Genomic DNA, 22,998 nt, shown 5'->3' with positions numbered 1-22,998 from the left:
TAAGCCTCAGCGCTGGAGCGGATCGCCTTTGATATGTGTGACCACTCTGCCGCATGTTTAGGTCAGTTTTTCTGCGCTGAGGTGTCTGTTAATGGGCGATGCTGGGAAAACGGCTCCGGAGCCTGCTTACAAAGCCGCCATGTCCCTGCACGGCGAAGCTCCGCCCCCCCCCCCCGTTCCAGATGGCTTTTTAACTTTTATGCTAGCGAACTTAAAGGGACACTGAACCAAATTTTTTTCTTTTGTGATTCAGATAGAGCATGGCATTTTAAGCAACTTTCTAATTTACTCCTATTATCAAATTTTCTTCAATCTCTTGGTATCTTTATTTAAAAAGCAAGAATGTAAGTTTAGATGCCGGACAATTTTTGGTGAACAACCTGGGTTGTTTTTGCTGATTGGTGGATAAATTCACCCACCAATAAACAAGTGCTGTCCAGGGTGCTGAATCAAAAATTGTCTGGCTTCTTAGCTTAGATGCCTTCTTTTTCAAATAAAGATAGCAAAGGACGAAGAATAATAGGAGTAAATTAGAAAGTTGCTTAAAATTGCATTCTCTATCTGAATCATGAAAGATAAAATTTGGGTTCAGTGTCCCTTTAAGGGAGACGTCCATGATACATTTTTGATTATATTGCTGTTGCTATTTCATATGTTGTACTTATTATATATATTGTTCTTATTAAACATTTAAACTATATGCAATATTGTGATTTACAGGTATATATTTATACCCTTTTAAATTTAAACTGTCTGCTGTACAGCGCCCTTTTCATTTGTAATTGTATTCTAGTTTTATGTTTTAAGCTTGTGAGGAGATTACTAGAAAAGAGGCTAAGACACCCCCTGGGCCTTTCCTTTTCTTTAAAACTCAAATACACAGAGCAGTGCACATAAAGGGGCATATTTATCAAGCTCTGTATGGAGCTTGATGCCCCATGTTTCTGGCGAGCCTGCAGCAGTTATGGAGCAGCGGTCACAAAGACTGCTGCTCCATAACCTGTCCGTCTGCTCTGAGCAGGAGGACAGACATCGCCGGAAATCAACCCGATTGAGTACGATCGGGTTGATTGACACTCCCCTGCTGGCGGCCTATTGGCCGCGAGTCTGCAGGGGGCGGCATTGCACCAGCAGCTCTTGTGAGCTGCTGGTGCAATGCTGAATACGGCGAGCGTATTGCTCGCCATATTCAGCGAGGTCTGGCGGACCTGATCCGCACTGTCAGATTAGGCCCGGCAGACCTTGATAAATAGGGGCCAAAGAGTCAGGTGCTTTATACACAGAGCAGTGCATATAAAGAGTCAGGTGCTTTATACACAGAGCAGTGCATATAAAGAGTCAGGTGCTTTATACACAGAGCAGTGCAGATAAAGAGTCGGGTGCTTTATACACAGAGCAGTGCATATAAAGAGTCAGGTGCTTTATACACAGAGCAGTGCATATAAAGAGTCAGGTGCTTTATACACAGAGCAGTGCATATAAAGAGTCAGGTGCTTTATACACAGACCAGTGCACATAAAGAGTCAGGTGCTTTATACACAGAGCAGTGCAGATAAAGAGTCAGGTGCTTTATACACAGACCAGTGCATATAAAGAGTCAGGTGCTTTATACACAGACCAGTGCATATAAAGAGTCAGGTGCTTTATACACAGAGCAGTGCAGATAAAGAGTCAGGTGCTTTATACACAGAGCAGTGCACATAAAGAGTCAGGTGCTTTATACACAGAGCAGTGCAGATAAAGAGTCAGGTGCTTTATACACAGAGCAGTGCACATAAAGAGCCAGGTGCTTTATACACAGAGCAGTGCACATAAAGAGCCAGGTGCTTTATACACAGAGCAGTGCATATAAAGAGTCAGGTGCTTTATACACAGAGCAGTGCATATAAAGAGTCAGGTGCTTTATACACAGACCAGTGCACATAAAGAGTCAGGTGCTTTATACACAGAGCAGTGCAGATAAAGAGTCAGGTGCTTTATACACAGACCAGTGCAGATAAAGAGTCAGGTGCTTTATACACAGAGCAGTGCATATAAAGAGTCAGGTGCTTTATACACAGACCAGTGCAGATAAAGAGTCAGGTGCTTTATACACAGAGCAGTGCACATAAAGAGTCAGGTGCTTTATACACAGAGCAGTGCAGATAAAGAGTCAGGTGCTTTATACACAGAGCAGTGCAGATAAAGAGTCAGGTGCTTTATACACAGACCAGTGCATATAAAGAGCCAGGTGCTTTATACACAGAGCAGTGCATATAAAGAGTCAGGTGCTTTATACACAGAGCAGTGCACATAAAGAGTCAGGTGCTTTATACACAGAGCAGTGCACATAAAGAGTCAGGTGCTTTATACACAGAGCAGTGCACATAAAGAGTCAGGTGCTTTATACACAGAGCAGTGCACATAAAGAGTCAGGTGCTTTATACACAGAGCAGTGCACATAAAGAGTCAGGTGCTTTATACACAGAGCAGTGCAGATAAAGAGTCAGGTGCTTTATACACAGAGCAGTGCAGATAAAGAGTCAGGTGCTTTATACACAGAGCAGTGCAGATAAAGAGTCAGGTGCTTTATACACAGAGCAGTGCAGATAAAGAGTCAGGTGCTTTATACACAGAGCAGTGCAGATAAAGAGTCAGGTGCTTTATACACAGAGCAGTGCAGATAAAGAGTCAGGTGCTTTATACACAGAGCAGTGCAGATAAAGAGTCAGGTGCTTTATACACAGAGCAGTGCAGATAAAGAGTCAGGTGCTTTATACACAGAGCAGTGCAGATAAAGAGTCAGGTGCTTTATACACAGAGCAGTGCAGATAAAGAGTCAGGTGCTTTATACACAGAGCAGTGCAGATAAAGAGTCAGGTGCTTTATACACAGACCAGTGCATATAAAGAGTCAGGTGCTTTATACACAGACCAGTGCATATAAAGAGTCAGGTGCTTTATACACAGAGCAGTGCAGATAAAGAGTCAGGTGCTTTATACACAGAGCAGTGCAGATAAAGAGTCAGGTGCTTTATACACAGAGCAGTGCAGATAAAGAGTCAGGTGCTTTATACACAGAGCAGTGCATATAAAGAGTCAGGTGCTTTATACACAGAGCAGTGCAGATAAAGAGTCAGGTGCTTTATACACAGAGCAGTGCACATAAAGAGTCAGGTGCTTTATACACAGAGCAGTGCACATAAAGAGTCAGGTGCTTTATACACAGAGCAGTGCATATAAAGAGTCAGGTGCTTTATACACAGAGCAGTGCATATAAAGAGTCAGGTGCTTTATACACAGAGCAGTGCATATAAAGAGCCAGGTGCTTTATACACAGAGCAGTGCATATAAAGAGTCAGGTGCTTTATACACAGAGCAGTGCAGATAAAGAGTCAGGTGCTTTATACACAGAGCAGTGCAGATAAAGAGTCAGGTGCTTTATACACAGAGCAGTGCAGATAAAGAGTCAGGTGCTTTATACACAGAGCAGTGCAGATAAAGAGTCAGGTGCTTTATACACAGAGCAGTGCAGATAAAGAGTCAGGTGCTTTATACACAGAGCAGTGCAGATAAAGAGTCAGGTGCTTTATACACAGAGCAGTGCAGATAAAGAGTCAGGTGCTTTATACACAGACCAGTGCATATAAAGAGTCAGGTGCTTTATACACAGACCAGTGCATATAAAGAGTCAGGTGCTTTATACACAGAGCAGTGCAGATAAAGAGTCAGGTGCTTTATACACAGAGCAGTGCAGATAAAGAGTCAGGTGCTTTATACACAGAGCAGTGCAGATAAAGAGTCAGGTGCTTTATACACAGAGCAGTGCATATAAAGAGTCAGGTGCTTTATACACAGAGCAGTGCAGATAAAGAGTCAGGTGCTTTATACACAGAGCAGTGCAGATAAAGAGTCAGGTGCTTTATACACAGAGCAGTGCAGATAAAGAGTCAGGTGCTTTATACACAGAGCAGTGCATATAAAGAGTCAGGTGCTTTATACACAGAGCAGTGCATATAAAGAGTCAGGTGCTTTATACACAGAGCAGTGCATATAAAGAGCCAGGTGCTTTATACACAGAGCAGTGCATATAAAGAGTCAGGTGCTTTATACACAGAGCAGTGCATATAAAGAGTCAGGTGCTTTATACACAGAGCAGTGCATATAAAGAGTCAGGTGCTTTATACACAGAGCAGTGCAGATAAAGAGTCAGGTGCTTTATACACAGAGCAGTGCATATAAAGAGCCAGGTGCTTTATACACAGAGCAGTGCATATAAAGAGCCAGGTGCTTTATACACAGAGCAGTGCAGATAAAGAGTCAGGTGCTTTATACACAGAGCAGTGCAGATAAAGAGTCAGGTGCTTTATACACAGAGCAGTGCATATAAAGAGTCAGGTGATTTATACACAGAGCAGTGCATATAAAGAGTCAGGTGCTTTATACACAGACCAGTGCATATAAAGAGTCAGGTGATTTATACACAGACCAGTGCATATAAAGAGTCAGGTGATTTATACACAGAGCAGTGCATATAAAGAGTCAGGTGCTTTATACACAGACCAGTGCATATAAAGAGTCAGGTGCTTTATACACAGAGCAGTGCATATAAAGAGTCAGGTGCTTTATACACAGAGCAGTGCATATAAAGAGTCAGGTGCTTTATACACAGAGCAGTGCAGATAAAGAGTCAGGTGCTTTATACACAGAGCAGTGCATATAAAGAGTCAGGTGCTTTATACACAGAGCAGTGCAGATAAAGAGTCAGGTGCTTTATACACAGAGCAGTGCAGATAAAGAGTCAGGTGCTTTATACACAGAGCAGTGCAGATAAAGAGTCAGGTGCTTTATACACAGAGCAGTGCATATAAAGAGTCAGGTGCTTTATACACAGAGCAGTGCATATAAAGAGTCAGGTGCTTTATACACAGAGCAGTGCATATAAAGAGCCAGGTGCTTTATACACAGAGCAGTGCATATAAAGAGTCAGGTGCTTTATACACAGAGCAGTGCATATAAAGAGTCAGGTGCTTTATACACAGAGCAGTGCATATAAAGAGTCAGGTGCTTTATACACAGAGCAGTGCAGATAAAGAGTCAGGTGCTTTATACACAGAGCAGTGCATATAAAGAGCCAGGTGCTTTATACACAGAGCAGTGCATATAAAGAGCCAGGTGCTTTATACACAGAGCAGTGCAGATAAAGAGTCAGGTGCTTTATACACAGAGCAGTGCAGATAAAGAGTCAGGTGCTTTATACACAGAGCAGTGCATATAAAGAGTCAGGTGATTTATACACAGAGCAGTGCATATAAAGAGTCAGGTGATTTATACACAGACCAGTGCATATAAAGAGTCAGGTGATTTATACACAGAGCAGTGCATATAAAGAGTCAGGTGATTTATACACAGACCAGTGCATATAAAGAGTCAGGTGCTTTATACACAGAGCAGTGCATATAAAGAGCCAGGTGCTTTATACACAGAGCAGTGCATATAAAGAGTCAGGTGCTTTATACACAGACCAGTGCACATAAAGAGTCAGGTGCTTTATACACAGAGCAGTGCATATAAAGAGTCAGGTGCTTTATACACAGAGCAGTGCACATAAAGAGTCAGGTGCTTTATACACAGAGCAGTGCATATAAAGAGTCAGGTGCTTTATACACAGAGCAGTGCATATAAAGAGTCAGGTGCTTTATACACAGAGCAGTGCATATAAAGAGTCAGGTGCTTTATACACAGAGCAGTGCATATAAAGAGTCAGGTGCTTTATACACAGAGCAGTGCATATAAAGAGTCAGGTGCTTTATACACAGAGCAGTGCATATAAAGAGTCAGGTGCTTTATACACAGACCAGTGCAGATAAAGAGTCAGGTGCTTTATACACAGAGCAGTGCACATAAAGAGTCAGGTGCTTTATACACAGACCAGCGCATATAAAGAGTTAGGTGCTTTATACACAGACCAGCGCATATAAAGAGTCAGGTGCTTTATACACAGAGCAGTGCATATAAAGAGTTAGGTGCTTTATACACAGAGCAGTACATATAAAGAGTCAGGTGCTTTATATACACAGAGCAGTGCATATAAAGAGTCAGGTGCTATATAGACAGAGCAGTGCACATAAAGAGTCAGGTGCTTTATAAACAGACCAGTGCATATAAAGAGCCAGGTGCTTTATACACAGAGCAGTGCACATAAAGAGCCAGGTGCTTTATATACAGACCAGTGCATATAAAGAGTCAGGTGCTTTATACACAAACCAGTGCATATAAAGAGCCAGGTGCTTTATACACAGAGCAGTGCATATAAAGAGCCAGGTGCTTTATACACAGAGCAGTGCACATAAAGAGTCAGGTGCTTTATACACAGACCAGTGCATATAAAGAGTCAGGTGCTTTATACACAGAGCAGTGCATATAAAGAGTCAGGGGCTCGATCCGATAAAAATCGTCGCCCGCAAAAGCTGGCGACGCCAATATTTGCGCGGGTTTGGTATCCTATATATGGCGTAACCTAGAAGTTACGCGCGTATATTTCTGCCGTCGCCCGTAGTTTTTTGGGCCATAGGCAGGTATACCAAACCCGCACAGTTTGGTATCCAATATACAGCGTAAGGACTTACGTGGCGAAAATGGAGAAATCTTACTCCATTTTCAGCTCGCCACAAAAAGCAGCCGTAAGAAGCCTTACGCTGACTATTGGAGCCCCGTAACTCCCTAAACTGGCTGCTAAAATAAACCTAACACCTAACGCATGCGCAATGTCTATCTCCCTGTCAACCGCGATCCCCCGCCGCAATCCATAATAAAGTATTTAACCCCTAAACCGTCGCCATCTACATAAACTAACCCCCTACTGTGAGCCCCTAAAACCGCCACCATCTAACTTATCTATCCCCTAATGTGAACCCCTTTACCGCCGCCATCTATATAAAAATTATTAACCCCTAATTTAATCTACCTACCCCGCCGCCAGCTATATTATCTATATTAACCCTAAGTATATTATAGTTAATTTAGTTATTACATTATATATATTAACTATATTAACCCTAATTATATTAGGGTTAATATAGTTAATATAGTTACTATAGTATTTATATAAACTATATTAACTCTATCTAACCCTAACACCCCTAACTAAATTCTTATTAAATAAATCTAATTCATATTATAAACTAAAATATTCCTATTTAAATCTAAATACTTACCTATAAAATAAACCCTAAGATAGCTACAATGTAATTAATAATTACATTATAGCTATGTTAGGGTTTATATTTATTTTACAATTAAATTGTTAATTATTTTAACTAGTTATAATAGCTATTAAATAGTTATTACCTATTTAATAGCTACCTAGTTAAAATAATTACCCAATTACCTGTAAAATAAATCCTAACCTAAGTTACAAATACACCTACACTATCAATAAATTAAATAAACTACAAACATCTATCTAAAAATACAATTAAATAAACTAAACTAAATTACAAAAAAAAAAAAAAACACTAAATTACAAAAAATAAAAAAAGATTACAAGATTTTTAAGCTAATTACACCTATTCTAAGCCCCCTAATAAAATAATAAACCCCCAAAATAAAAAAAAATCCTTACCCTATTCTAAATTAAAAAAAGTTCAAAGCTCTTTTACCTTACCAGCCCTTAAAAGGTCCTTTTGTGGGGGCATGCCCCAAAGAAAACTGCTCTTTTGCCTGCAAAAAAAAACACAATACCACCCCCCAACATTACAACCCACCACCCACATACCCCTAATCTAACCCAAACCCCCCTTAAATAAACCTAACACTACCCCCCCTGAAGATCTCCCTACCTTGTCTTCACCCACCCGGGCAGAACTCCTCATCCGATCCAGGCGATGTGTTCCAGCAAGCGGCAGTGAAGTCTTCATCCATCCGGGCGATGTCTTGAAGCAAGCGGCAGAGAGTCTTCTTCCATCAGCGATGTCTTCAAGCAAATCGGCATCTTCAATCTTCTTAGTTCGCTCCTCCGCCGCGGAGCATCCTTCCGGCACGACGACTTCCCGACGAATGAGGTTCCTTTAAATGACGTCATCCAAGATGGCGTCCACCGAATTCCGATTGGCTGATAGGATTCTATCAGCCAATCGGAATTAAGGTAGAAAAATCTGATTGGCTGATTGAATCAGCCAATCAGATTCAAGTTCAACCCGATTGGCTGATTGGTTCAATTTAGTTTAGTTTATTTAATTGTATTTTTAGATAGATATTTGTAGTTTATTTAATTTATTGATAGTGTAGGTGTATTTGTAACTTAGGTTAGGATTTATTTTACAGGTAATTGGGTAATTATTTTAACTAGCTAGCTATTAAATAGTTAATAACTATTTAATAGCTATTATACCTAGTTAAAATAATTAACAATTTACCTGTAAAATAAATATAAACCCTAACATAGCTATAATGTAATTATTAATTATATTGTAGCTATCTTAGGGTTTATTTTATAGGTAAGTATTTAGATTTAAATAGGAATATTTTAATTAATAATATTAATATTAGATTTATTTTAATAAGAGTTTAGTTAGGATGTTAGAGTTAGATAGGGTTATTATACTTAATATATATATAATATAATAACGATATTAACTATATGAACCCTAATATAATTAGGGTTAATATAGTTAATATATATAATATAATAACGATATTAACTATATGAACCCTAGTATAATTAGGGTTAATATAGTTAATATAGCTGGCGGCGGTGTAGGGGGATTAGATTAGGGGTTAATACATTTATTATAGGTGGCCGCGGTGTAGGGGGATGTAGATTGTAGGCAAAAGAGCAGTTTACTTTGTGACAAAGCCCCACCAAAAGCCCTTTTAAGGGCTGGCAAAAGAGCTGTTACTTTGGGGCAATGCCACGCAAAAAGCCCTTTTCAGGGCTATTTGTAGGGTTAGACTTAGGTTTAGTGGTAGGGATAGTTTAGTATTTTAGGGGTTAAATAATTTAATATAGATGGCGGCGGGGTAGGGGGATTAGATTAGGGGTTAATAATTTTAAAATAGATAGCGGCGGGGTAGGGGCTCACTTTAGGGGGTAGGTAAGGTAGATGGCGGCGGTGTTAGGGGCTCACTTTAGGGGGTTATAGATTTAATATAGCTGGCGGCGGTTTAGGGGTTAATAACTTTATTAGGTTGCGGCGGGCTCCGGGAGCGGCGGTTTAGGGGTTAATACATATTTTATTGTTAGGCTAGTGAGGGGGGATAGCGGATAGAGGGTTAGACGTGTCGGGCTATGTTAGGGAGGCGTGTTAGACGTGTCGGGCTATGTTAGGGAGGCGTGTAAGACAGTGCGGGTGATTTAGACTTTAGTCAGGTTTTCTAGGCGCCGGCAGTTTCTAATGTGCCGCAAGTCACTGGCGACGCCAGAAATTTGTACTTGCGCAGATTTCTGGACATCGCTGGTTTGTCAGACTTACGGCACACGTTAGCATCTGACGGCGCCGTATATGGGATAGCTCGAGATGCGAGCTGAAACTGCGGGCGATGCGGGTTCCCTCGCTTGCGCCGCAAACTACGATCTATATCGGATCGCGCCCCAGGTGCTTTATACACAGAGCAGTGCATATAAAGAGTCAGGTCCTATATAGACAGAGCAGTGCACTTAAAGAGTCAGGTGCTATATACACAGAGCAGTGCACATAAAGAGTCAGGTGCTTTATACACAGAGCAGTGCATATAAAGAGTCAGGTGCTTTATACACAGAGCAGTGCACATAAAAAGTCAGGTGCTTTATATACAGACCAGTGCATATAAAGAGTCAGGTGCTTTGTACACAGAGCAGTGCATATAAAGAGTTAGGTGCTTTATAGACAGAGCAGTGCATATAAAGAGCCAGGTGCTTTATACACAGACCAGTGCACATAAAGAGTCAGGTGCTTTATAAACAGACCAGTGCACATAAAGAGTCAGGTGCTTTATAAACAGACCAGTGCACATAAAGAGTCAGGTGCTTTATAAACAGACCAGTGCACATAAAGAGTCAGGTGCTTTATACACAGACCAGTGCATATAAAGGGACATGTGTGTTATAGACAGAGCTGTGCATATAAAGGGGTCAATTTATCAAAGCGTCAATCTCAGCGCATTAGACGGCGTCAATATGATTTGTTAGTGATAGTTTAAAATGTATATTTGAATCAGATTGGCTGATGTCATAAATCATGTGATTATGCATATTCCAATCAAAAGTGGTTAAACAATTCACTAGTGTGTGGGTTGTTTTGGAGTTTGCGTCATAATTGGTGCAAAGTAGAGAGTGGGACTTGTATTACATGACTTAAACATGGTGCACATAGATTTTTCCAAAAAAGTAAAGTTAGCTATATTATGTTGTGTATTTATTTCATTTGTATCCCTATATCTACTAGTGCACCAAATGTGGAGCAATAATATTGTTTGATTTAGAAAGGGTATACAATTTTATTAGAGTTTCTAATTTACTTTTATTAAGTAATATACTTCATTCTTTTGCAGCATCAAACATAAGCTTTCTGTGTTTTCAGACTCCCATTGAGTTCTATGGCATCCGGAACCTCAAGGGTGGTGGATTGAAAACTAGGTACGCTGCGTCAGAATACACACAAGCCTACCTGTTAAATATTTGATAGATTGGGAACAGTGTCAAATAGAGTCAAATGTGAATTCGAAACATCTGTAATGACGCAAGCATCGATCTGCATCGGATTGAGATAGCAGGATTGTATATTACGTCACAAATTTCAACATTTGCCGATCTTGATGCTTTGACAAACACGACCTAGAAATCAAGCGTATTTTCAGTTCACGCTTTGATAAATTGACCCCAAAGAGTCAGGTGCTTTATACACAGAACAGTGCATATAAAGGAAGAAGTATGTTATACACAGAATAGTGCACATAAAAGGCTGGTGTGTTATATACAGAAAGCACAGATTGTTTATACACAGTGTAGTACACCAAGAAAACAGGTTACCTTGATGCAATACTCTAAATAGTTTGGTACAAATGCCTTCAGAACCAGCGTCTCGCCTCTGACAATAGAGTAAGGAAGTGACATCTCTGCAAAGAATGGCTGGAAAGAGGTGAAGTTGGCTGGGCTTCTCGTCATCCCAAACCCTTCCTTCTCTGACACACAAAACATGGAACCTTTCCATTGCGTTATGGTATCTGGGACCACCAACGGGATTGTACCCCGGCCGTCTGACCTGAATAGAGAGTATAAAGAACAATACACACATTTTCCTTTTTCATTGCTGATGTTTGTTTGATACATATGTTACCATGTGATTTTGTTTCTAACTATTCTATTTTGTAATTTTTGTATAAATCTGTATGCATTCATATGGTTATAGGCAAAGTTTGTGTCATTTAGATGTTTAAATGCTGCTTTTTTGGTATCTTTTAGAATATACCAACAGACCAACGGACTGTCTGGTGAACCCAAACAGGCGACTCCTCATCGGTCTGTCAATGTTTTGAATATCGGAGCCTGAATGAGGTCAGCTACCAGGGCGCAGGTATTCAAAAGTTAATCCATGTATCAAATTATATAACTTTTGCTGGATTTGTGCAACATTTAAATGTAGTTTCATTTGTGTACAGTGTACATAAAAAACAGGGACAGTTGGGGAGTTTGACGATATGAAAAAGGCCTTTGTGAGTCATAAAGTGAGATACAATCTATAAAATTCCCTCAGATATTTAATGTTACCTGTATTTACCCCTCAGCCCCCAGTAAATCATAATCTGTGTAAGTTAAAGCACAGGTTGTTTTAGAGCCTTTCATATCCCATCAGATTTTAGAGATTTTTAGCTGCTGCAAGGTAATGAGCAGAGTGTGCGATCAGTGTATATAACTAAATAAGTGTAAAAGTTATTGGTTGTCACAAAGACACTCACCCAACTGAGGCTAAAAGTTATTGGTTGTCACAAAGACACCCACCCAACTGAGGCTAAAAGTTATTGGTTGTCACAAAGACACTCACCCAACTGAGGCTAAAAGTTATTGGTTGTCACAAAGACACTCACCCAACTGAGGCTAAAAGTTATTGGTTGTCACAAAGACACTCACCCAACTGAGGCTAAACGTTATTGGTTGTCACAAAGACACTCACCCAACTGAGGCTAAAAGTTATTGGTTGTCACAAAGACACCCACCCAACTGAGGCTAAAAGTTATTGGTTGTCACAAAGACACTCACCCAACTGAGGCTAAAAGTTATTGGTTGTCACAAAGACACCCACCCAACTGAGGCTAAAAGTTATTGGTTGTCACAAAGACACTCACCCAACTGAAGCTAAAAGTTATTGGTTGTCACAAAGACACCCACCCAACTGAGGCTAAAAGTTATTGGTTGTCACAAAGACACTCACCCAACTGAGGCTAAAAGTTATTGGTTGTCACAAAGACACTCACCCAACTGAGGCTAAAAGTTATTGGTTGTCACAAAGACACTCACCCAACTGAGGCTAAAAGTTATTGGTTGTCACAAAGACACTCACCCAACTGAGGCTAAAAGTTATTGGTTGTCACAATGACACTCACCCAACTGAGGCTAAAAGTTATTGGTTGTCACAAAGACACTCACCCAAATGAGGCTAAAAGTTATTGGTTGTCACAAAGACACTCACCCAACTGAAGCAATTTCCCACACCCAGTTGTCTGCAAAGTTTTTCCGAACTGTTTCTATGGAGCCTGTTTGTTCTGTTGCTGCTGACATTGGAGCCTCCATGTCGCTCACATCTGCTAACAATCCTGCGTTCTTCATCATAGGTTTAGCTTTAGGGTGAAGAGGATACAATTCAGAAAGGCCATTTTAGTTCTGGGCTTTATTACAGGGGGGTAACAATGTTAGCCAAAAAGCTAAATATCACTGGTGGCATCTAGTGTTGGTTCTAGGAGGGTTTCAGGGTTGATATGTCCCCAATCATCTATTTATTACTTAAAGGGACATTCCGATCATCAAAATGCACATACCTGTAGATGAATTACATATTTGAAGAGTAACATATTTACAATATAAACGTATTGGCAAAAATGCTTCTAGTTAAAGTTATCACTGTATTTACTGCATTTTTCTCTGTACGGTCATGTGAAGTATAACTAGATATTCTCAGTGCACCAGCATTTTTAATACTGCAGCAGCTCAGAACGCCAGTGGTGCTTGTATCATGTCAGCAATTAACAAACTGAGTCATTGCCAGATGGTACAAGCACCTTAGGCTCTCTGAGTAAGTGCTGTATATAAAATGCTGGGGCACGGTGCATACTTAAATACACTTTTGAAACAGCTATAGCTTTTATTAGAAGCATATTTGCTAATACCTGTATATTACAAAAGTACTTCTTTTCAAAACTGAAATGCATCCATGTATATTCCAATTTTGACAGGAATCATTGACACATGCACATACAGAAATACACATACAAACAGAACCATACAAAAACACACAAGCCTTTACGCACGCTTATATAAACATACAGACACACACATACAAACAGAACCATACATACACACACAAGCATACAAGTGCGCTTATATAAACACACAGACACAAACATACAAACAGAACCATAAAAACACACACAAGCATACACGCACGCTTATGTAAACACACAGACACACACATACAAACAAAACCATACATACACACACAAGCATACACGCACGCTTATATAAACACACAGACACACACATACAAACAGAACCATACATACACACACAAGCATACACGCACGCTTATATAAACACACAGACACACACATACAAACAGAACCATACATACACACACAAGCCTTCACGCACGCTTATATAAACATACAGACACACACATACAAACAGAACCATACATACACACTCAAGCATACATGCACGCTTATATAAACACACAGACACACACATACAAACAAAACCATACATACACACACAAGCATACACGCACGCTTATATAAACACACAGACACACACATACAAACAGAACCATACATACACACACACAAGCCTTCACGCACGCTTATATAAACATACAGACACACACATACAAACAGAACCATACATACACACACAAGCATACATGCATGCTTATATAAACACACAGACACACACATACAAACAGAACCATACATACACACACAAGCATACACGCACGCTTATATAAACATGCAGACACACACATACAAACAGAACCATACATACACACACACAAGCATACACGCACGCTTATATAAACACACAGACACACACATACAAACAGAACCATACATACACACACAAGCATACACGCATGCTTATATAAACATACAGACACACACATACAAACAGAACCATACATACACACACACAAGCCTTCACGCACGCTTATATAAACATACAGACACACACATACAAACAGAACCATACATACACACACAAGCATACATGCATGCTTATATAAACACACAGACACACACATACAAACAGAACCATACATACACACACAAGCATACACGCACGCTTATATAAACATGCAGACACACACATACAAACAGAACCATACATACACACACACAAGCATACACGCACGCTTATATAAACACACAGACACACACATACAAACAGAACCATACAAACACACACAAGCCTTCACGCACGCTTATATAAGCACAGAGACACACACATACAAACAAACAGAACCATACATACACACACAAGCCTTCACGCACGCTTATATAAACATACAGACACACACATACAAACAGAACCATACATACACACACAAGCATACACGCACGCTTATATAAACATACAGACCCACACATACAAACAGAACCATACAAACACACACAAGCCTTCACGCACGCTTATATAAACACACAGACACACACATACAAACAGAACCATACATACACACACAAGCATACACACACGCTTATATAAACACACAGACACACACATACAAACAGAACCATACATACATACACAAGCCTTAACGCACGCTTATATAAACACACAGACACACACATACAAACAGAACCATACATACACACACAAGCATACACGCACGCTTTTATAAACCTACAGACACACACATACAAACAGAACCATACATACACACACAAGCATACACGCACGCTTATATAAACACACAGACACACACATACAAACAGAACCATACATACACACACAAGCATACACGCACGCTTATATAAACATACAGACACACACATACAAACAGAACCATACATACACACACAAGCATACACGCACGCTTATATAAACATACAGACACACACATACAAACAGAACCATACAAACACACACAAGCCTTCACGCACGCTTATATAAACACACAGACACACACATACAAACAGAACCATACATACACACACAAGCATACACGCACGCTTATATAAACACACAGACACACACATACAAACAGAACCATACATACACACACAAGCATACACGCACGCTTATATAAACATACAGACACACACATACAAACAAAACCATACATACACACACAAGCATACACGCACGCTTATATAAACACACAGACACACACATACAAACAGAACCATACATACACACACAAGCATACACGCACGCTTATATAAACATACAGACACACACATACAAACAAAACCATACATACACACACAAGCACACACGCACGCTTATATAAACATACAGACACACACATACAAACAGAACCATACATACACACACAAGCATACACGCACGCTTATATAAACACACAGACACACACATACAAACAGAACCATACATACACACACAAGCATACACGCACGCTTATATAAACATACAGACACACACATACAAACAGAACCATACATACACACACAAGCATACACGCACGCTTATATAAACATACAGACACACACATACAAACAGAACCATACATACACACACAAGCATACACGCACGCTTATATAAACACACAGACACACACATACAAACAGAACCATACATACACACACAAGCATACACGCACGCTTATATAAACATACAGACACACACATACAAACAAAACCATACATACACACACAAGCACACACGCACGCTATATAAACACACAGACACACACATACAAACAGAACCATACAAACACACACAAGCATACACGCACGCTTATATTAACACACAGACACACACATACAAACAGAACCATACAAACACACACAAGCCTTCACGCACGCTTATATAAGCACACAGACACACACATACAAACAGAACCATACATACACACACAAGCCTTCACGCACGCTTATATAAACATACAGACACACACATACAAACAGAACCATACATACACACACAAGCATACACGAACGCTTATATAAACACACAAACAGAACCATACATACACACACAAGCATACACGCACGCTTATATAAACATACAGACACACACATACAAACAAAACCATAGATACACACACAAGCACACACGCACGCTATATAAACACACAGACACACACATACAAACAGAACCATACATACACACACAAGCATACACAAACGCTTATATAAACACACAGACACACACATACAAACAGAACCATACATACACACACAAGCCTTCACGCACGCTTATATAAACATACAGACACACACATACAAACAGAACCATACATACACACACACAAGCATACACGCACGCTTATATAAACATACAGACACACACATACAAACAGAACCATACATACACACACAAGCCTTCACGCACGCTTATATAAACATACAGACACACACATACAAACAGAACCATACATACACACACAAGCATACACGCACGCTTATATAAACACACAGACACACACATACAAACAGAACCATACATACACACACAAGCATACACAAACGCTTATATAAACACACAGACACACACATACAAACAGAACCATACATACACACACAAGCCTTCACGCACGCTTATATAAACATACAGACACACACATACAAACAGAACCATACATACACACACAAGCATACACGCACGCTTATATAAACACACAGACACACGCATACAAACAGAACCATACATACACACACAAGCATACACAAACGCTTATATAAACACACAGACACACACATACAAACAGAACCATACATACACACACAAGCATACACGCACGCTTATATAAACATACAGACACACACATACAAACAGAACCATACATACACACACAAGCCTTCACGCAAGCTTATATAAACATACAGACACACACATACAAACAGAACCATACATACACACACAAGCATACACGCATGCTTATATAAACACACAGACACACACATACAAACAGAACCATACATACACACACAAGCATACACAAACGCTTATATAAACACACAGACACACACATACAAACAGAACCATACATACACACACAAGCATACACGCACGCTTCTATAAACACACAGACACACACATACAAACAGAGCCATACAAACACACACAAGCATACACGCACGCTTATATAAACACACAGACACACACATACAAACAGAACCATACATACACACACAAGCATACACGCACGCTTATTTAAACACACAGACATACACATACACAGAGAACCATACATACACACACAAGCATACACGCACGAGAATATATACACATATAGACAAGCAAATACAATCAGATCCATACATATACACACACAAGCATACACGCACCCTTATAACAACATACAGAAATACACATACTAACACACACAAGCAAAAACAGGTGCACATACACACCAATGCACATAAACACTTAAGCACACATACACATGCATATACACACTAACGCACATATACACATGCACATACACACCAATGCACATACACACTTAAGCACACATACACATGCATATACACACTAACGCACATATACACATGCACATACACACTAACGCACACACACACACTAACGCGCACCCATATGCACATGCTTAAACACACTAACGCACATATACACACACACATACACACTAACTCACATCTACACAACACACATGCACATACACACCAATGCACATATACACATGCCACATACACACCAATGCACATACACACATAAGCACACATACACGTGCATATACACACTAACGCCCATATACACATGCACATACACACTAACGCACACACACACACACTAATGTGCACCCATATGCACATGCTTAAACACACTAACGCACATATACACATGTACATACACACTAACTCACATCTACACTGATGACCATATACATACATGTACAATAACACATATATACTGTATACATGCTCATATACATACATACACATAAAAACTAATGCACATATACACATGCACATACGTACCCACCCATACACATGAACAGTAACACGCACACACGTACATGTGCACATGCACACTGGCAAACACCCGCATCTGTGCTTAATGTAGTACCTGCTGGAGAGAAACCCCTTAGAGAACTGGACTCCATGATCAATGGATAAACATGTTGCTGTGTTTCTTTTTTACAAACCATGGGTTTTCTTAGCCTGGCCTGTGTCCCAAACACCAGCCCGAGTTTCTACAAGACATGGAGAGGCAGCATAGAGATCATCATCTGTAATTACTGTCAGCAGCTAAGCAGTCAGTACCTAGTCACCCCCGTCAGCCTACTGTTGATATACTTTGCTTTTCATGGTCGTCCTGTGCAGATATCTCAAGTTGTGGATCATATATGTCCCACTAACTACCCCTTGCTATGCCCATCTAGCTAATGTCTGTGATCTCCCACACTTACCTTGACTTTTTGGTAGGAGTCTCCTTCACGTTCACTGCTCACTGGCACATAATAATTTCCATTGTAAAATATTTGTTTATCAGGATCATCACAGGGGGGCTCTGTGTCCTCCACATTAAATCTGTTTACATAGTATCCATAGAGAGAGCGATATCTCATGGAATTGTACACCTGAAAGGCACAGACAGATCCAACATATGAGTCCTCCTTGCCTGTTCTGTTCATCTTCAGGCCTTGATCACCCCAATTTCAGCGGGATTCTACCCTGTTTGATGTTTGCTATTATTATTATGATCAGCACTATGATACAGGCACATGATTACAGTGTAGATACAATAAAATGACAAATACATGAATAAACAAAATTTATGCTTACCTGATAAATTATTTTCTTTCCTGGCATGGAGAGTCCACAAATCCATTCTAATTACTAGTGGGAGTTCAACTCCTGGCCACCAGGAGGAGGCAAAGAACGCCCCAGCATAGCTTTAAGATCCCTCCCACTTCCCATAAACTCCCAGTTATTCAGCCAAAGGAATATGGAAAGAGAAGAGGACACAAAGGATATAGAGGTGCTAGAAGTCTAGAAGAAACAAAAATAATAAGCCGTCTTGAACTTAGACAAGGGTGGATCGTGGACTCTCCATGCCAGGAAAGAAAATAATTTATCAGGTAAGCATAAATTTTGTTTTCTTTCCAATGGAATGGAGATTCCACAAATCCATTCTAATTACTAGTGGGAACCAAGCTAGAGGACACAGAATGGAAAGGGGATGAAACAAGACAGGCGGACTCAAAACACCATCTTCGAACACACCTCCATGATGTACAAAGGCAAAGAATGAATGGCGGTTTATGGGAAGTGGGAGGGATCTTAAAGCTGTGCTGGGGTGTTGTTTGCCTCCTCCTGGTGGCCAGGAGTTGAATTCCGACTAGTAATTAGAATGGATTTGTGGACTCTCTATGCCATTGGAAAGAAATAAGATGAAGAGGGCCCTACCCATGAGTTACCAGTTATTGGATGTAAACCATCCTTACATTCAGGTTGCTTGTGCTCTTGTTTATTGGATAGTCATATCAGCTGATACATAGTAACCCTAGTCAAAAAGGATGATCTTCCTGGAGTCATTCTGAAGTTTACCCACAGGCCGAAATATCAAAATGAGATGACTCTAGAGTCCATTACCTGGTTGTTCATGCTTGTGAAGCAATCAGTAAGGTAATCTGCCGATCATTCTGAAGCCATCAGAATTTTACCTTAGCTGATGACTTTACAAGCCTGATAATGTCTGATGATGTGCAAATGACTTCTAAAGTAGTTTAATGATCATCAAATAACTCCTGGATTCTCTATAGTAATCCTCTGTCTTGGGAACCCAACTCTGCTGGTGCAAACCTGACCTGTGGCACCAAGGTCTGGAGTTGGATAAATTATGTTTTACTGCCATTTGTTCATACAGTATTTAGACATCTTCATTACAACAAAAAATTACATTTTTATATTCTTGAGATTATTTATTTTCTGCCAGTCATGTAGTCCTCTGCCTACTATCTGTGTATTCTATATCCCATCTGTCTACGTGTGCCATCGGTGATGTCTTTTTGAGGAAAATAAGCAAATCTGACAGCAAAATAAAGTTCCTGTCCAGCCGTCTTAAACGTTGAACAGTAGGTGAGTTATGAAGGCAGCTGTGTACTTGTTAGTACTCACACTTTCAGCTGAGAAGGACTCATACGGATTGAGCAGCATGAGGCTATAGTCAATAACTCTAAAGGCACAGAGGGAGTCAGCAGCTCCTGTGAACAGCAGGTCAACGCTGGAGGCCGGAGCTCCTTGTTCTTCAGAGAAGCTCAGAGATACCTAAAGCATCAGAAATGTAACAATTACTGTAGGACACCTAGAAGTTTGTCCACAGAGTATTTCCAGAGAGTAATGTTGCATTAGAGAAACTCTATTTTGAGAAATTGTAACAAAATTATAAACATACATTGTCATCTCTTCTATATAGATTTAAATCTGTCATGTTTTACCAAGGGTTAATTGGTATAACGGTAAAAGTTAGTGTTAGGGCTAGGGTTGGAGTTACAGCTAGAGTTAGGTTGAAATTTAGTGTTAGGGCTACAGTTAAGGTTAGGCTAGGATTGGAATTAGGGTTATAGTTGGAGTTACAGTTAGGGTTGTGGATAGGTTTAGGATAGGGTTGGACATACAGTTAGGGTTAAGGCTTGGGTTAGATTTCATGTGTACAACATTTGTCATTGTTTGTGACAAATCCAACAGTGACCACACAGACTTACTCATCTGGACATTAAGCTGTAAGATGAGACCTACCTCATTTTTGAAGCATTTCTCTATGCTTAGGCGTACAGTGTCCACAATGATCTCTTTCTGCAGGATGCTGTATACAACAAAATCAGCACTGGGGGCAAAGCTAGCGGTAATGGGGAGATCAAATGAAAATGAGCTGCTCACTGCTGCAAGAAGAGAGGGAAAAAGCTTTACCCTTGTGCCAAGAAGGTACCCGGACTGTGTCCTCTAAGATCTGTTCTATAGATACAATGTGATCTAGTGATCTATCTAACCCAGATTTACAGTGGTAACCCTGGATTTAGTGTCCAATGCACAGAGGCAGCTACAGCCTCAATTTCACCCCATTAGAGTTTATTATGTAAAAACTTTGTATTCAACTCAAGCAGTGGCGTCACTAGGGTTGGTGTCACCCGGTGCAGTAAGTTATGGTGTCACCCCCCCCCCAGAAAGCAGACACACACAAAAACACAGGCAAACACACATACAAACACTCGGACACACTTAAAAACATACTCAGATGCACACACAAACACTCGGAAACACACTCAGACACACACACACAAAAACACTGAGACACACACACACAAAAACTCAGACACACACTTACAAAATATGTAAACTGCACTGCATTAATTATAAAGCTCATGCCTAGAGCTGCTCCCTGGCTCAGCAGAGCATCAAATGAAAGATAAACAGAGCACTCTAAAAATAAATCACTAAAAGAAAAGGTTTAGGCGCAAACTATGAAAATTCTGCTCTCTGACTCTGTTCCAAGCCTGTAAGTGCACAGCCCGGGCCGCGTGCCTACCGCTTCTTATGGCCAATCACCTCTGCACTCTGCCCACCCCCAGACCCCCGCCCGCCCTCCTACCTGTTCAGTGTGCACTTAGTGTACCGTAACCGTAATGGTCTGGTGGGCATCATACGTGGCTCCTTCACTTTAAAGACAGTGTCAAACAGTCATGCGGTCAGGTGCCAGGCATCCCCTCATGATTTGCCAGTTCCCGTTTAGAGAGACAGCACAGTGAGTGACTCCACTGCTCCACATGTCCCTGAGCAGTGAGCACAGATAGGCAGGCAGGTTTAGGCTAGCAGTGCAACTTTGCAAGCCCCACGGCATGCCCACAACATTCATAGCGAAATTGGGCAGGGGAGAAGCAAAGTACAAACAAGCAAAAGCAGCCGGGAAAACTATTTGTTGAAATTGCAGCACTGGCTCAAGGGGAAAAAAAATTGTGTGTCTACAACTTCCCCAGTCCCACCAATGTTCACAAATGCCAGCCCCTCTAATAAAAAAAATCTATGCATCTCAACATTGTGTTTCTTTGAATTTCAATAAAATTAAAAAAAAAAAAATAATAATTTTGTGTCACCCCCTGGAGGGTGTCACCCGGGTGCGGCCCGCCCCCCCCCAGTAACGCCACTGAACTCAAGTGTTTTATTTTCTTTCCTAAATCATGAACAGCCCCAGTGTACAGCCAGTCTTTTATGTCCCTTTAAAAGTATATAAAACCCTACATTTTTCTTTCTGGACTCAAACAGAACATACAATTTTAAAGAACTTTCCTAATGACTTCTGCTATTGAATTTGCTTCATTCTAGGCATGGGCAATCGCGTGCTTTGTTAGTATCTGAATGCGGCAACTGCTTGTGGCATTCAGCTTTTTTTGGAGCCAGATTCCTTCTTGTGAAAGTGCAGTACACTGAGATCTGTAGAAATCCTGATCTTTGTGTGCTGTACAAGAAGGAATCTGGCTCCGAGAAGACCCGAATACCACGAGCAGCCCCCACCTTCCACATTTAACTACTAATGAAGCATCCGACTGCCCATGCATACTTTATTCTTATAGCATCCTTTATTGATGCACTACTGGGAGTTAGCTAAACACAAGACAATAACAAGAGGCAT

General features: G+C 40.4%; 1 protein-coding gene across 1 annotated transcript in view; it reads right to left on the bottom strand.

The window, feature by feature from the left end:
* Window positions 1–22,998, bottom strand: part of LOC128640578 (ovostatin-like) — a 242,508-nt gene that overhangs the window by 189,348 nt on the left and 30,162 nt on the right. The window contains exons 13-18 of the mRNA XM_053693049.1: window positions 21,111–21,253; window positions 20,490–20,639; window positions 18,779–18,949; window positions 18,436–18,562; window positions 12,644–12,791; window positions 10,987–11,218 (exon numbers count right to left, since the gene is read on the bottom strand). Coding sequence (XP_053549024.1) covers window positions 10,987–11,218; window positions 12,644–12,791; window positions 18,436–18,562; window positions 18,779–18,949; window positions 20,490–20,639; window positions 21,111–21,253 — 971 coding nt within the window. The remainder of the gene's footprint in view (window positions 1–10,986; window positions 11,219–12,643; window positions 12,792–18,435; window positions 18,563–18,778; window positions 18,950–20,489; window positions 20,640–21,110; window positions 21,254–22,998) is intronic.

Source organism: Bombina bombina, chromosome 9, assembly GCF_027579735.1.
Source record: "Bombina bombina isolate aBomBom1 chromosome 9, aBomBom1.pri, whole genome shotgun sequence".
NCBI classification, from domain to species: domain Eukaryota; kingdom Metazoa; phylum Chordata; class Amphibia; order Anura; family Bombinatoridae; genus Bombina; species Bombina bombina.
Note: the sequence above shows the minus strand (reverse complement) of the source record. Positions and strands in the feature narration are given on the sequence as shown.